Source organism: Zootoca vivipara, chromosome 12 (genome assembly GCF_963506605.1).
Source record: "Zootoca vivipara chromosome 12, rZooViv1.1, whole genome shotgun sequence".
NCBI classification, from domain to species: domain Eukaryota; kingdom Metazoa; phylum Chordata; class Lepidosauria; order Squamata; family Lacertidae; genus Zootoca; species Zootoca vivipara.
Window position 1 is genome coordinate 40,220,654 of NC_083287.1, and position 17,566 is coordinate 40,238,219.

The following is a 17,566-nucleotide window of genomic DNA, read 5'->3' on the forward strand; positions in this document are numbered from 1 at the left end:
GCAATCATGGCTCTTTGCATCTCCATCTTAGACAGAACTAGGACCTTTCCTATCCAACATGTACTTCCTTTGATAAACTTCCCTTTCTTATTTTTCCACACTAAAAGTATCAGTATCCAAGGTAAAGGGTGTTCTTCCAAGGGATTTCAGCGAACAGTTCAAGCTTCTATATATGGGTAGAGATTTTTTATTAAGGATACGCCAAAATTCTTCTTGCAGGTTTCTTTTTTTAATGAACAGTTGCTCTTGTACTTTGCTAGTGACCTTCCCATGGGCATCACGTGGCCAATGTGAGAAATGGGGTGCTGGATTATACTGGGCTTTGGTCCAATTCTGGAGAGCTGCTCTTATGTTAAAATAGATGAAAGTGATTGCTTATTCAAGAAGCATGGTTACACCAGCATGAACCAAATGTGATTAGTTCTATAGGATAGTGAGCATCATTTTTCCTATGTGATCTCTGATTGACTGCCATCACTGAGCATTAAAGGCCTTTAATTGGGCACAGCAGCAGATAGGGCAAACAATGGCAGCAAATGCCTTCAAAGAAAGGCAGATGTTTGGACCTTTAATTGGACTTTGAGGAAAATGGTGTTCCCCTTTTCCCTGCTCTTGACCTGAAAATCAAAGCAGGTGAACATGTTGTTGGGAACAATGCAGGGGAAAACCATGGAAGAGTTAGCCATCCTATCATTCCAGGTACAGATAAGAGTAATGAAATGTAGTTAGAGATGGAACTTACTTACAGTAGTCTTGTTGAAATGCCATTTCATTTTTGCCTTTTGGGCCCAGAGAATATGTGTGTTAAACTCACTCCCAGTATTTCCTCATCTTTAGTTCTTTGCTTCTTTTGCACACATTCTTCTAAAAAATGTACATGTGTGTGCATGCATATTCACGTTCACATGTGTGCATATGCATACACAGAAACTGAACTCACTAATTCAAGTTAAAGTATGCTTTTATATTCTGGAGCTTTAGCATAGATCAAAATAGCAGAGTACATTAAGCAGATCTGGACCAGGTCTCTCTCATTGGGATTAATGCAGCCAGCTTCTTCATTCTTTCCATTTTGGGCTACATGTCAGGTCACGGTGACTCTAGCTAAAGCTCCTCTGTGATAAAGATTAAGCTAGTTCACTCTGGCATCAAACTCTCTAGCTTCCATACCTATCTAGATCCTGGCAGCTTCTTGGGCTAGGAATGCTGATGTTTGGGAAAGGTGTCAATGTCATTGCTCCCCCCCCTTCCCCCTAGTTTCTTGGTGCAGTTTGTTGCTCACTTTGAATATTGACTCAACTTGCCTTTCACCAGTGTCAGAAACAAGTATTTATTTCAAGAGCCTGGTCTGAAGTAGCAAATTTTCAAGGTGATGCTAGGGTTTTAATTTGTACATTTTAATAAAATCTTGCAGTTTTAAATCATTGCCATTAAATATTGATTTATTGTACATCTCTCACTGCTTTCATTGAAGTGATGAAGGATTGGGGCATTGCTCATGCAATCAAATCCTGGCTTGCTATACCAGGATTTGCCCAAGCTGCTTGAACCTGCAGTCATTTTGCTTTTTTCCTTTCACATGAGCAAACAGACCAGGAAGCCAGTTCAGCATAGCTTCCTGTTACATCTAAAACAGGCAGTGTGGCAAGCGGCTTCTGAATCTGGTTTACCAGGGCCAGGTTCTTCTAAGCCTATGAACAAGTTCATTTATTTTGAAAAAAATACAAATAAAAAACATCGATGGGGTGAGGCATCAGAATAGATGTTTCAATGAAATTCTTATTTAAAAGGTTCATTTGACTTCTTTTTTAAATCTCTGTATAACTTTCCCTTTTCTCTCAATATAACTTCTCACCCTACATTGAAAATGAAAATTCAGGATAAACTTCTCTTTAAACAAACGAAAAGCAGGTCCAAACTCATTTCATTAAAACAAATGCATCATTTGTTAATTTGGCCATGTTACACTTTATTTTCTTGCATTAAATATTGAACCAGAAGAAAAATGATTCAAATGTGTACGCTACACACACAAAACCCCACACACATCTAGGTGTAGTAGTAGCAGTCTGTTTTGAGAGCATATTTGTCTCAAGAGAGGTTTAGCTTTTTCTTTGTGTATTGTGGATATGTTCCTCGTTGTATTCACATGCAGCTATTCTAAAGCTACAAGCCTGCCTCTTACATTTATAAGCCAAATAGCTGCAATGAATTATGAAGAAACTGTTTAAGGAAGTGGGGGAAAACAGGAGGATTGTGTGTGCATGCATTGACGTATTGCCAGGAAAAAATTCTGAAGCTCTATTTTCTATAGTAGTGCAGGGAAAACAAAACCTGATTGGTTTCTTCAGAAAGATTCGGATGGGGATACACCTTCACTTATCAACTGGCCCTCCAGGTATCCTACCATGCAGCTGTGTGGCAATAATAATAATAATAATAATAATAATAATAATAATAATAATAGGACTGTTAACTTCCTTTCTCCTTTTCCTTCCCCTACTATCATTTTAACAAATGTCGTTGACACCCTTTAATGGCAGTGGATTAAAAAAATACAATTTCTGTTTTTAATTTCTGCTCTAATGAAACTCTCCTTCTGCCCTTGCCCTCTCTCCCACTCCCCACCCCCCAGAGAATTTGTCTTCCTTTTTGTCACTTACAACTAATTGATGTTCTAGTAGGAAGCACTAGAAGTGCCCTTAATGTTTGCTCCACAGGTGTAAACATAGTGGCACTGGCTAAACTCAGGTCTTGCCTTTCGGCCTGTTACCGGTATTAACATGTTTCTCCTGCCTTGCAATCTGAAGTGCAACAGAATACTAGCCTGTGAAATGTTGCAAGCACTGAATGCAGAAACTTTTGCCCCTTACTGAGTGGTTTCCCTGAATGTGAAGATACAAAGAAGTGTATAGTTAATACATTAGCTTGTCTTTGGAGCTGTGAGCAGCTTGCATGTTTACATAAAGTAGTTCTCACGCCCTTCCAAAATGTGGGTCTCTAGTGAGCAGACAAAGGGACGCGGGTGGCGCTGTGGGTTAAACCACAGAGCCTAGGACATGCCAATCAGAAGGTCAGTGGTTCGAATCCCCGCAACGGGGTGAGCTCCCGTTGCTTGGTCCCAGCTCCTGCCAACCTAGCAGTTCGAAAGCACGTCAAAGTGCAAGTAGATAAATAGGTACCACTACAGCAGGAAGGTAAATGGCGTTTCTGTGTGCTGCCCTGGTTCGCCAGAAGCGGCTTTGTCATGCAGTGCAACCCCAGAGTTGGTCATGACTGGACCTAATGGTCAGGGGCCCCTTTACCTTTTAGTGAGCAGACAAAGAAGTATTCCTAAATCCAGTGGTTAAAAACAGGCTATAGCAAAATTCTGATTGTTTAGTGCTGTGCAACGTACTTTAAATGAGAACTTGGTTTGCTAATAATGTGATGTATGAACACTTGCTATTAGTAACAGTTCCTTTAAAAAGGTAACATGTCAAATGATATATAGAATAGGCTCAGCTATGATTGAGAGGCCCTATCTAACAGGGAGTTTGGTATCAGTTGTACACTCCACTACCCTTTTCTCTAACATTTATACCTTGTTTGCACACAACACTAAACCAAAACATGACTTAGTGTGAATGAGCAAATGGGCTGGCTCCTGGACAGGTGATCATGGCTTGTTTTACACTTGAATTTCTTTCTCGGATCCTCTGCTTAGGATATATTTTGTTCTAAGGTATAGCAGAGTATAAAATACAGTCTCCCCCCTTCATGGTCACACACTTTCAAATTGCTGCATATTTCAGCAAAACATACATAAGCAGGAGCCTCCCTTTTTCTGCTTCACACTTCTTGTGCATTTTCCAAAGGTAGAGGCATGAGTCTTTCACAAATAAAACAAATATCTAAAAGTACCGTATTGGCTCTCAGGTTACATGTCAAGATTCAGTTGCCTCTGCTCTCCATCTCTGTTTAGAACATTTTCTCACTGGTTATAATTTAAATGGAGTATTTCTCTTTTTTCTCACATGTTTTTTCTTCTAATGTGTTCATGTTAAGGGAGCCACCCATTCCCCCCCCCTCTTTTCCACTGTCAAGGTGGACAAGTGCCAGTGTCGTTATTTTTTGGAATGATTTAAAAAAAATAAATTAGTGATATTAGTAGTTCGATGAAAAACCCAAATTCTATTTATTCTCCATTTGGGCATACTTAATTGCATTTCCTCATCGGCAAATTTGACACAGCGGACTAAATGGTTCAGCGCGACGCATGAGAATAGAAGTGATGACTGTGCTGAAATCCATGTCTTGATCCTCTCTGACATCAGATTGGGCAAAGGGCACTTGTTAGGAAGGTTCTCCTGTATCCCCCCACTAGTTTAGTCTAGTTTAACTTGATGCTTAAAACTTGACCTTGCTGGATTTCCCCCAAACTAGGTGCATGTGTTTCCCCCCCCTCCTCCTCTCTGGCTTAGTTACAACTGTCCCACATTTTTTAATCCATTTTTCTTTCTTAAAGAGTAAAAGTTAGAGAGAAACTGGTGAAAGAGGAAAGTGCACATCCAAGCCCTGAACTTCCAGCAGACCCTATGACTCAAAGAAAGGTTCGCCCAGTGCCTGTTAATTCCGTGCCTCTTCAGTCAGAAACGTCTGCTTTCCATAGGGTTGCCAATCAGCCTCTTGGCTTGGCCTGCCAACCCACACATGGCTATGTTCAGCCTGCTGGAACCGCTCATATAGCTAAAGTGGTGGCAGCCGAAGAACCGGAAAGCAGCCCCATTCATAACCTTCCCGGGCCGGCAAATGTAGCGTTCGTAACCAGATTCCCAGAAGATGCGAAGATGGATGATGAAAGAAGTGACTTGGATCAGAATCATGGATCACCATCGAAGCTCACTTACTCCAGTTTGGAGGCAGAGAAGGAAAGGCAGCCAACTTTGACTTCAGAGAATCGTAGGTTGAGCAGAGGAGATGAATTTGAGAAACTGGCAGTTGGCCAGCCAAGGAATGTGGAACCTGAGAAAGAGCTAGAGCGATGTATACAGTGGATGCCTGGACCTCAGGGGAAGACTCGGGAGAATGTTGAGAGGAGCGAAAGAGTTGTGTACCTACAGAGCGCTAAAGGGAAAGTTCAGGCTCGGGAAGAGACACCAGTGAAGCATAAGCTCCTTACCCGCTCATTTTCTGATTATAGTGGTTCGCCTAAATTAGAAGTTTTTAAAAGTAAGGAGCATGTTGCAAAGAATGCAATGGAGTTTCAGAGCACTGAAGCCAAGATCCCCAATGGTGAGATTGCCATGGTTGACACAAAAGTCTCTGTTGCCCAACTCCGTAATGCCTTTTTGGAAACTGCCAATGCCTGCAAGAAACCTGAACTGTAGGTGACGTTTCTGAATATATATGTGTAAATATTTTTTTTTTAATTTGGTGTGACACTTGCACGTCCCTTGGCATAAAATGGCACCCCAAACTCAACATCAGTTGCGTTCTGCCGCACTTCAAACACACGAGTCAATTCCCATCTAGTGTGTCTTGGAGGTGGAGTTGCCCTGAATTCTCTTGTTCGTTTGTGCTTCTGCTTGCTTAGTGCAAGTTCTGATGTTGGGGCATCTGGAATAGAATGACTTTGTACTTTTCTATGCATGGTTTTCCAGGAGCATGCAGAGTGACTTGATATGGACTGATTTGGTGGGGTGCTTTATATTTGTCTTTCACCTCTCTCTCTCTCTCTCTTTTTCTCCCCTCCCTCTTCCCTCATCCTAATTCTTTGTTTCCTTTATTGCACTTTCTGGTGTGGTTTAAAAAGAAAAAGTGAATCTCAGTTTGAGATGCCAACATCAGGTACTGATTTGTCTGCCAGTGCTGAACACGAAAGAGGGTCACGGAGGCCAAGGCGCTATTTTTCTCCTGGGGAAAGTAGAAAGACTTCCGAGAGATTTAGGACTCAACCTATAACTTCAGCAGAGCGAAAGGAAACAGATAGGTAGGCATTTGTATGGCACAGCACACCGGAGCAGCATTATTTAGCATGACAGCTGGCAGTAATAAAAGTAGTCTTTGGGAAAAAATGCAACTCAACATAAATACTAATTCAGATAAGGTGGCAATGTAGTTTAAGGTGGCTTTTTATTTTTGAAATAAAAAGTTCAGTATTTACTCTAAAGGCTGTTTATCACACAACTCTGAGCAGAAATAGGTTTACTTATGTTATATGTTTTAAGGTGAAAGGGGAACAATTCATAGGCTTTAAGCCAAAAGTCAGTGCTGTGTGTAACAATTGGCAGAATATTTGAAGTTCTGACGGTTTTATTTTTATTTTAGTTGACATCATTCTCCTTCATGCAACTTGCACCTGGCTGGTATTGCTTGCCTTCTTGCTTTTCAAGGTTCATTGTAAATGAAACACTATTGTAACATGAAAAACCTTTTTTCCCCATTTGCAACCTATTTGCTGTCCCTCTTGAACAAGATTAAGCTTAGGGATTTATTTATTTTTGGTTACAATTTTTATTTCCAACTCATAATGGTATTTTCTTTTGTAAAATCCCCATAGGTCTGTATTCAGTCCAGAAATGCCAGCTCCTGAAGGTAAGGTTTTTTTTCTCTCGCCATGCTCTTTTATGGGTAAATTTTCATGTTTTACCTATCAGCCTTTAGTGGCAGATAGTGACACCTTGACCAAATTTGACTCCCCCTCAGCCTCAGAGGTGAAATGAGTCCCTGCCCAGAGGGGCTTGCAATCTAGATATCAGCACAAAAAGAGGCAATAGGAAGGGAGAATAAATGGAGGCAGTGTTACGAGAGAGTGGAGAAAATAAGCAAGTTTGCTAGGTCACAAGGGAGGCCTTCAGATCTTCTGGCTAGGAAGTAAGTAGTTTCATTATCTTCAGCGTAAATGACAAACAAATACCAGAATATAACTTCTTTTGACTGAAAATTATGGATATGAAAACCCTCTTCACCCTGGTGTGTTACCTTACAGCTGCCAGGAAAGAGCAATTCTCTGACTATATTAAAATTGCATTATATAACATTCTGCAGCTAAGATGCTCATTAAAAAGCAATGTTACTGTCTTGCCCAGAACTGAACAGACCTTCACTTTCTTGGTGTACCTTTTTGCCAGTTGTGTTCCTGGGTTATTTACATGTGTGTGTGTGTGTGTCTTTTTAAAAAATTGAGAATCTCTTGGATTTATCTAAAGATATGTCATGTAATGTAATCTTCTTTATTATCTGTAGATGAGGAGAAACTGGACGAGCGAGCCAAGCTGAGTGTTGCGGCAAAGAGGTTGCTATTCAGGGTAAGTGTCCTCCTTGTCTTCCCTCACCATTTCAGTCTGCAGAAGGGACACACCTCAGTGTCAGAGCTTTGCATGCAGAGTGTCCCAGGTTAAATCTCCAGGCAGGGCTGGCAGAGACCCCTGTCTGAAGCCCCGAACAGCCACTGCTAGTCAATGTGGACAATAGTGAGCTAGATGCCTCCACTGGCTTGATGTGTTGCACTATAAGGAGCTTCATGTGTTGCACTATAAGGAGTTGGGCCACAAGTATGTAGGGGGCAAATGAGTGAGTGGGCAGGGATGGGGAAGCTATGGCCAACCAGACATTGCTCTACTCCCATCAATCCCCAGCCAGTGTGGCCATTGGGGGTTGGTGCATAGGTGCCACAGAAGGTGGTAGAGCATCTGCTTTGTGTGCAGAAGGTCCCAAATGCAATCCATTGCATCTCCAGGGAGGACTGGGGGAGACCCCTGTCTGAAACCTTAGAGAGTTGCTGCCATTCAGCACTGATTATCCTGAGTTAGATGGACCCAATGGCAGATGGGCCAAATGGCAAACCCGGTATACGGCAGCTTCCTTTGTTCCACGGTACAACCCTCTTCTGAACTGAGCAACAACCCTATCACCCACTTGATTTGGGAGTCTTCCTTTCTGTTAACCTGTTAATTCTTGTGTGCATCTGGTTCTAGGAAATGGAAAAGTCGTTTGATGGGAAGAGTTTTCCGAAGCCACATTCAAGAAATTCTGCAGTCGAAAGAAGGCTAAGGCGAATGCAGGATAGGTCACGCACGCAGCCCATTACCTCCGAAGAAGTGGTCATTGCAGCTACGTAAGTCTTGGAAATGTGTTAGTTCTGCTATTGCACTGGGTTGTGTTTTTTTTTAATGGAGCTCTAAATTCCCATTCATTAAGTGCCTATGGCTTGGTAATGAGGGAAAAGGCTCGTAGCTAAGGAATAGCTTCCTTGAGAAATGTATGCCAGAGGGAATATCTTTCTAGATGCTTTCGGAGGCAAGGGATAATGGAGCAATGCAAACAGCATGAATGATATAAGCTTATGAAGCAATAGATGAAAGATGGTAAAGGAGGAGTTCATTGCAGTTCTGGCTTATAAGCCAAGTGAAACAGATTTCTTGCCTTGAGCCCTGCACAATTTAGCTACTGAATCTTACTAGAAATATAGAAGACCTGTGCATCGTCACATTAATTAATGAATACCCTGTGCTTTTGTACATCTTGTAACTTTCTTTCAGAGCATCAGTGTTGCTGCCCTGCAGCCAAGATTTTTTTAAAAAAAGTAAAATGCATATGAAAATGATTCAGTTTTATAGAAAATCAGGATGTCCTTGACCATCTTCTTTCAAAAATATTTTGGGATCCACAACGCTATTTTATTAAAAAACTGTCCAATTATTTTAAATGGGGGGGGGATTACTATTGGTTTGTTTACGTGGTTCAGATTGTATGTTTTTTCTTAATGCTATTCTCTTCTCTCTCTCTTCTTGTGCATTTTCCTTCCCTTGGCTATTTTTTTTAAAAGTGAACCTATCCCTGCCTCACGTACTGTGAATACCCATTCTATAGTGGCAAGAATACCTAATCCCACTGTAGTTAAGAGCACTGTACATCCTACCAGGTACTGGGGGAGACAACTTGCATGTTACAGGGAGCACAAGGGTCATTGCTAGCAAATGCATCCATAAAATCAAGTGTCTTAAGTGTTCCAAGCAATTTGATGGAACTTTTAAGAACATTGTTTGTTCTTGTCCTCTTTCTGTGTTTGACTGATAGAACAATAGACTTCTTTGCCTGTTGAGTGTTTGATTCAGGAGCTTTCCAATTAAGCGCACTGCCTTGTTTTAGGAGGTGCATTTCTCAAATGCAGAAGAACTTTGCATGTTAAAAAGCTGAGCAAAGACATTTGTTGTGTCTCAAATAAAAGTGAAAAAGCCAGGTGTTTTCTGATACCGCAACTTGCACCCTCCTCTGCTTCTCTCCACTTCTAACAACTTGCTGAATTAATGGAAGGATGAGAAATTGCACCACCTATAGGTGTAAGCACAAATTTCTTCGCTTCTGTTGCATTTTGTGATTTTAAAGTTAAGAGACGCAAAAGACAGCATTGGGAAATAACACTGTAGAAAAAGCATAGGAGACTTGTGATTTCTCAAAGGGTAGCTGTTTTATTGTGGCCCCAAAGTCAGATATGAATCTTGTATGCTAACAGAGGACACTCACTTATATTACTTTGTTTTTTGTTAGCTTTTTGATACAATGGGCCAACATGGCTTATCCTTCTGGATCTTTAAATCTTGAACACTTAAATACCCCAGAACCTTCATGCTATATAGCCCTTTTCTATTGGACATCCACGTGTTTTTCTGGCTTTCAGAATGTAGATGAGTTGTCTTCCTCCTTTCTGTTCCTCTAGTCTGGTCCGCAGTCCCTCAGTATATTTCCCAGCCTATTTCCTCTCTTGGGAACTAACAAGGGTCTATGCTGTTATAGCTGAAGAGGAAAGATGTAACAGATGTGTGAAGCTAAGCAAGAGCACAGGTTGATGATAGAGCAATATTGCCATGGTATCATTCTAATCCTCGCTATCACCTCTTGCAAGCACCTTACAATGTAACTTTTGTCTTCTGAACAGAGTTCAGCCAAAGTTACTGTGAATATGTCTCTAGGACTATCTCCCAGCTCTTGGTTTTGGCCATTTGGGCATATGTAACATAGGAAATGTAGTTCTATAGGAAGCTGTCATTGGTCCCATCTCTCTTATTATTGTCTACAATGACTGTACTGAACCCGGAGCTTTTTTCTTGCATAGCATGTGCTCTACCAATGAGTTATGACCCTTCCTCAATGTGTGAGCAGCTCCACATCAATTCTTTCCTGTGTGTCCCCTAAGTACATGCCTACAGCCCAGAACTAACACAGTGAATATAGATCTGTAGAAGAGGAGAGAGAGAGAGGACAATGTAAGGGTGCCATTGCTGTGTGCTTTGTCTGTGAACAAGCTAATGCATGCAGGGCTTGGTTGACCCTTTACAGAACTGTTGGCTTCACCACTTCTGCTACTTCCTGTGTGGATTGGTGTTTCTGTATTGAGGTGATTTTTCCCACCTGTTTCCCTTTCGTGATTGGCAAAAGTTAGACAATGCAATACTAATGCAGGAGGTAAATTCACTCCACATTCAGGGACCTTCCGTCCTCATGGACTAGGGAAGAACCTATGGGCAGAGAAGGGAAATTATTTTTTTAAAAAAATTTTAAAAATCTTTTTGTAAACCACTTTGAGGTTTGGGTTTTGTTTTTGTTTTAACAATCAAGCAGTTATATAAATTTTATGAAATAAGTAAGACAAGAAGGTGGGTATCCCTACTAGGGACGCAGGTGGCACTGTGGGTTAAACCACAGAGCCTAGGGCTTGCCGATCAGAAGGTCGGCAGTTCGAATCCCCGCGACAGGGTGAGCTCCTGTTGCTCGGTCCCAGCTCCTGCCAACCTAGCAGTTCGAAAGCACGTCAAAGTACATGTAGATAAATAGGTACCACTACAGCGGGAAGGTAAATGGCGTTTCTGTGTGCTGCTCTGGTTCGCCAGAAGCGGCTTTGTCATGCTGGCCACATGACCTGGAAGCTGTATGCCGGCTCCCTCGGCCAATAATGCGAGATGAGCACTGCAATCCCAGAGTCGGTCATGACTGAACCTAATGGTCAGGGGTCCTTTTTACCCCTACAAAGAAGGGTACCCACTGTAGATGTAGATGTTTGGACATCCTTCTCCCACATGTGCAGTGTGATTCCTTTAAGACCTACTGTGCACATTAATATAGAATCTATGCACAGATGCGTATGTGAGGATCAGATGCACTGAATAAGAGCCCGTTATATTTTTTGTGGGCATGCATTTCATGATTATTTCAGAGAGTTCAGAACACTTAAGACCCCAGCAGTGTGGACTATGTGTCTGATTCTCTGCTTCTGTCCAACTGCATCCTTTTGGCACCAGGACGGCTCTTTTAGGGCAGTTCATCACTCTGCAAGCAGTGCCATTAGGGGAAGATTCATAAACAAACTGCAAAATGCTATTTTACGTTGGTAGTTCTTCTGTCAGAAGCTGATTCAATAGCTTAGTCAAATTGCCAACACATTTAGTTTTTTGCTTTCCTGATTCCCCGACCCTACCCCATATATCTAAAACTACAAACTACTTAGCAACTCTCAATACTGATTCTCACTTCCACTTTTAAGGCTACAGGCATCTGCAAACCAAAAGACATCGGCTAAAGAAGAAATCAAAGAAGCCAGAGAAGCCCTTGAGCAAGATCTGTCTGGGGAACCAGACTCTTCCACCTTGAGCTTGGCAGAAAAGATGGCCTTATTTAACAAATTATCTCAACCCATAACAAAGGCAGTCTCTACAAGGAGCAGAGGGGATATCAGGCAAAGAAGGTCGAAAGCTCGCTATCAGACACAGCCTGTCACACTTGGAGAAGTTGAGCAGGTAGGTATATACAAGATATTTTCTTCTGGCAGCCGATTCTTGGGCATATTTACTCAGCAGTTGTTAGGTGTCATGAGTTCAATGAGGCTTAGCCACCCCAAGTTAAGTCTTCATAGGATGTTGGTGCAAGTCGTCATCAAATGATGTACCATGTTCATTACTATTGATGCAGCCATGTGACTGCTGTCACAGCATGTACAGGCAACGGCTTGCCAAGAAGCAGACAAGACACATCTTTCTAATGCCACAATTTGGCTGTTCATGGAAAACCCATTTATATTCTGGAGATAAAGTAGTTGCTAGGCCATTTTTGGGGCAAGGAAGGCTTCTGTTTGTTCTTACCTGAGAGTAAAACCTAAACCGCAGTTGCCATTACTATTTGAGATGTGTTTTTGAAACCCTTTTCACTCTTGATATTTGAATGCCAAGTCCAAGCCCTTATATCATTGCACTCATGATGATTTTGGGTTTCTGCTTTGAGTAATCATTTAAAGACAGAGGGTTTCCCCCCCACTTTTGGTAATAAGTAGTCTCTTAATAGAAATCCTACTGCCCATAGGATGTGACTGGTTGTTGTTGTTGTTTAGTCGTTTAGTCGTGTCCGACTCTTTGTGACCCCATGGACCATAGCACGCCAGGCACTCCTGTCTTGCACTGCCTCCCGCAGTTTGGTCAAACTCATGTTCGTAGCTTCGAGAACACTGTCCAACCATCTTGTCCTCTGACGTCCCCTTCTCCTAGTGCCCTCAATCTTTCCCAACATCAGGGTCTTTTCCAAGGATTCTTCTCTTCTCATGAGGTGGCCAAAGTATTGGAGCCTCAGCTTCACAATCTGTCCTTCCAGGGAGCACTCAGGGCTGATTTCCTTAAGAATGGATAGGTTTGATCTTCTTGCAGTCCATGGGACTCTTGAGAGTCTCCTCCAGCACCATACTGCCCATAGGATGTGACTGGTAAACACCACTATTCCCCAAATTTTTGAAATGCACAAGTGATTGGGCTATCCTAGGGTCAGTTCCCTAATCTGAATCTGGAGCGCTACATTTGTTAGCTTAACTGATTTTTCACCATTGAAGTTTGCTTTTTTCAACTCTGCAACCCTTTTCACCATAAAATAAAAAGCTCAGAAAATTATTGAATATATGTTCCTTCTTTTTCTGTCCCAGAAATGGGACCTGCAAGGCAGTAAATGATCGCAGTAAAACAACTAAGAATAAAAGCCATAGTATATCAAATGAAATGAACAATATGTGCAGCATATGAAAACCCAGCAGTTGCAAAATTCATTGAAGAGCATACTTACAACAGCATCTTACCAAAAGGGTCATTGGAAAAGAGCTGTTGTCATTTTCCTATAGAAAGCAGGGACAGAGGTTCTCAGGGCAAGGGTGTGTTCAGAGCTCAGGTGCCACCACTGGTAAGGCTTTCTCCCATGAACCCAACTATTTCACCTCTTTTTGGAGTGTGGGATGCAGAGCCTGGCCCCCTGCCAGTCACAGCATGTGGATAGTCTTATCTTTAAGAGGGCAAAGTAAAAATAAATAAAAATAAAAAATTGTCCAGTAGCACCTTATAGACCAACTAAGTTTGTTCTATTACAACAAAGTTTGTTCTAAAGGGTGCTACTGGACAATTTTTAATTTTTTTATTTTGACTGTGTCAGACCAACACAGCTACCTACCTGAATCTTGAAGAAGTCAGTCCTCTTGATGTTCTTCTTCCAAACCATTTAGGGCTTTAAACCAGCACTTTGAATTGGGCCTTGTGAAACATACCATAAGCCAGCAAAGATACATTGACCACAGAATCATAGAATTGTAGATTTGGAAGGGATCCCCAGGGCCCTCTAGTCCTCCACACACACACCCTTGCAATGCAGGAATCGCAACACACGGTTCCCCATCCAATTTGCAACCATACCAGTCTCTTCTTAGCTTTGGAAATGTGCTAGCAGTTTTATTGTTGCACCACTTATCCTAAAACTGGGCTCCCGTCAGCAACCTAGCTGCTTCATCCTCCGCCAGCTGAAGTTTCCAAAGCACTTTGTAGCCAGCCCCAAGTAGAGCACGTTACAGTAATATTAAATGGATGTAAACAAGTTATGTGTAACTGTGGCAAGATTTGCCTTCTCCAGGACTGTAGCCTAAGCTAGCCAAAAACACTCGTGGCCACAGCTGCAACTTCCCTATCCAGGAGTAACACTGGGTCTTGAACTCCCTGAGCTACACACCTGCTCTTTAATTACAAAGTTGTTTACTGGCTAGTGAACTTTCCCCATTGGGTTTTAGGCACCAATGTACAGCAGATTCTTTCCATAATGCAAGTTTAAGCAACGAATCCCTTCTGCTGCCTGGGGGGAAAATAGCATTACAAGTAGAGGGGAGATATTAGCTGTAATGTTGTTCAAAGCTTTGATGCTAATACTGTTTGAGGTACTGTTTTATTTTTAAGAGTTGCATATATATAGATTTTCACCCACCTGTGTTCAATTTTATTATACTAGCCTGCAGTGTTGAAAACAGTATGAGTGGCAGGTCTATTTTTCTTTTGCATTTGATACCATAATATTTCTCCAGTGGGTGATATGCTGTTGCTTCATGACGGCATAACTCTAGTTGGCATAACTAGACGGCATAACTCCTTATACCTGTGAGGGTAACTGTAATGTGTTTTACTTGAGCAAGTTCATTCTCTCAGCAAGAATGGGAAGGGGAATGCGTAGGTTCCATAAATTGTATCTTAAGAGGCTGAGAACAAAGCAGTAAGTTATGCCCATAGGTGAACTGTAGAATTGGAATGTGGAGGAAATGCCCCTTGAGTACACTACAAAAGCATTTGTAAAATATTTTTTGGAAAAATTAGTAAAATATTTTTTGGAAAAATGAGTTATCAAAAACTATTTTGTTACAGATTACATTTTTATAACACTCTGCTTCAAAGTTTCTCAGCGCAGCATAAATGGTGGTTCTTCTCCCCCACCCTCCCAGTTTTCTCTCACAACAACCCTGCAAGGTAGTTACACTGAGAAGAGCTTAGCTCAAGACACCCAGTGAGTTTCACGGCTGAGTGGAGATTTCAGTCTGCATTTCCTTGATACTTATTCCAGCCCTCTAACCACTATACCACTGGGCTCTTAACATACTAGCTGATATTTTGTGGTAGGTTAATGAGGAAGAGCTGTTTGTGGAAATGAAAAGCAGCTTAAGAAAATATGGAAAGCAAGGGGAAGAGGGATCACTTCTGTTTCATTTTCGCTGGTCATATGAGACATGAACCTTTGTTTGTGTTAGCCAACCCTAATTCAGTATCTGAAGGGGTGGGGCAGGTAAATTGCAGGCTACCAAACCTGTGGCTGTGAATTATTAATTTTTAAGTCTCTTTATTTTGCTCCACAGGTGCAAAGTGACAGTGGGAAAATAGCCCCTTTGTCCCCCACTATTGTAACGTCAGTTTCAACCATGGTGTCTGCATTGTCGCCGGTGTATAGTAAGGATCTGCATGTGAAGCCAGCAGAAGACGAGGTGGTGAATGAGATTGAGAAACCTGATTTCAGATACCACTCTCCAGCAGAAAACGCAGATACTTCATTAAAAAACATCCTGAAAACTGAATTGTGGCAGCCTTCGGTGGAATTGAGAGAGAGCAACTGGCAGCCGAGGGAGCCTGAAGAGACAGAGCCCAGGGGATTCGTAAAACGTGAAGAGAATGCTATGAGAAAGCGAAGCTCTTTTGAGGAAGAGCCACCGCTTCCTGTTCCTGATAAAACGGAGGACTACAACAAAGAGATGAAATATGCATTCCCGAGAAAAAGCAGCATGGAATTGTTTAGCCCACAGCCTCTTTGTCAGCCTGCTGAACAAAAGGAATTCGCCAGCGACACCCTGAAGAATAAACGGGAAGTCAAAGGCCAGTCCTCTGAGGAAACGATGGAGTATGAAGGAATCGTGGCAAGATCAACCCTGCAGAGAGGTAAATGCCTCAGTTTGGGCTGCCACCCAATTTAAAGAAATCTTAGCCTGTTTGTTGTTTTGAGTTCTTAAAAGCAATTAATTAAAAGGTTTGGATGGCATAAATTTGTATATGATTGAAGCAGTTATGAAGGGGTGGGGCCATTGTCCCTAACAAGCTTTAGTTTAAGAGGCATTCTGTCCTCTGTGAGGGGGGGGATGCCTCATCTGCCGCTCACTAAGGGTTGTGGTGCTTTTTGTAAATGCTTGTATTAAAAATAATTAACATAGGGTGGAAAACCACAGGTTGTTAGTTGTAGGAGATTTCAGCTTTCACAGTGTGTGACCACTCTTGGGACAGCTTCATAGCCTCCATGACATCTGTGGGACTGTCTCATATTGTCTTGGTTGGAAGAGACATTGAAGTAACCCTGTTGTCATAGTCATTGAGACTGGTATGGTTGTCATTTCCTGGTGGTCATTTATTTCAGTGAGAGAGAACTCTGCACTGCTCCCCTCCCCTGGGGTGAAAGACTGATTAAGATGGTCTACCCTGGTGGCTTATTGAATCCAAAGGATTCCTGAATGCTTTTGGATATTTTCTGCGGTACAGAAAAGGCGATTCTGTTCAGACCATAACCTCACTTTGGAACAGTGAGATGCAACAGGCCGTTTTCCACAACCACATCTTGAGTGCCATTGTTGATGCTGCTGGTTGGTACCTTGGACAGTTGTGGGCAATGAAACAGACCACATGATGGCCGGAGCATAAGTATTTATTATATATTTGCACCACTTGATTGCAAACAACGCACCCACACATACACCATAAAGCGTGAAGATGACTATGTCTATTGTGTGGTGGTGAAGGCATACGAATTTAATGCGTTCCGAACGCACATTTGTAAGTAAAAAAAAATGTAAGTCGAATCCCATAGGAATGCATTGGGAGAAAAAAATCGTAAGTCAAAGCAACCCTATCTAAAAATTCATAAGTAGAAAAAATCCTATCTAAACCGCATCCAAGATGGCGGACAGAGCTCCATTCGTAAGTAGAGTTATTCGTAAGTAGAGGTACCACTGTACTTTTTTGCCCTTCATTACAATCTCAAATAACCACCCAACAGATGCTTTTTGTGGAAGCTGATTTGGTCTGATTTGGCACATGGGATATTGTAGCCTTTGGAGGCCTGTTGTGACAGATTAGCAATGCACTTTGAGAACAAAATCACTCATCTCCTTGATGACTTTGACATCATTGTTGTGGCTATTATACAAGACAGAGACCAGAACTGTGGCATGTCTTTAAGATGCAACAAAGGCAAGGGCTTTTGCCTGAGTATTCTCTGCTTGAGTCTTTTACCTGAGCTGGGGACAGCATAGTCTCTGGAAATGTGTTCCTTGGGAAACTTGAGAGTTGCCTCTTTCTCTATCTTGCTCTTTGGAAGAAAGACATTAGCATTGCATACTGCGTCATTTAGGACCGATACACTAGCATGCTACATTGGGACTCAATGAAATCTCTTAGTATGAGTAACCAAAAGTACCATTTCCCCCAAGCCACCTGGGCCTGTGTGTGCATGCGCGTTCACATGCACATGCGTATGATGTCAGATTTCTGTCATCTTGCAAATGATGTAAGAAACCCACCATCTATTTTCATTGCACTGGAGAGTTATGAGAACTCACAGGGACTCAAGGAAGCTGCCTTATAAAGAGCCAGACCATTGGTTCCTCAAGCACAGTATTGTCTACACTGCCTGGCAGCACCTCTCCAGGATTTTAGACACGGATCTGTCCCAGCTCTATCTAAAGTTGACGGGGATTGAATATTGGACCTTTTGC

General features: G+C 42.0%; 1 protein-coding gene across 23 annotated transcripts in view; it reads left to right on the top strand.

Moving 5' to 3' along the window:
* The window catches only part of SVIL (supervillin), a 153,924-nt gene that overhangs the window by 93,309 nt on the left and 43,049 nt on the right, over positions 1-17,566 (top strand). For 10 of the 23 annotated variants that reach the window (XR_009558419.1, XM_060280865.1, XM_060280867.1 and 7 more), the window contains 9 exons: positions 2,315-2,398; positions 4,508-5,365; positions 5,795-5,971; positions 6,542-6,576; positions 7,228-7,289; positions 7,959-8,098; positions 8,810-8,905; positions 11,522-11,774; positions 15,170-15,743. Coding sequence is in view for 22 of the 23 variants with exons in the window: in XM_060280865.1 (XP_060136848.1) it covers positions 2,315-2,398; positions 4,508-5,365; positions 5,795-5,971; positions 6,542-6,576; positions 7,228-7,289; positions 7,959-8,098; positions 8,810-8,905; positions 11,522-11,774; positions 15,170-15,743 (2,279 nt within the window). In the remaining variant the exon portion in view is untranslated. The remainder of the gene's footprint in view (positions 1-2,314; positions 2,399-4,507; positions 5,366-5,794; positions 5,972-6,541; positions 6,577-7,227; positions 7,290-7,958; positions 8,099-8,809; positions 8,906-11,521; positions 11,775-15,169; positions 15,744-17,566) is intronic. The other 13 variants (XM_060280862.1, XM_060280877.1, XM_060280870.1 and 10 more) reach the window with 11 other exon arrangements.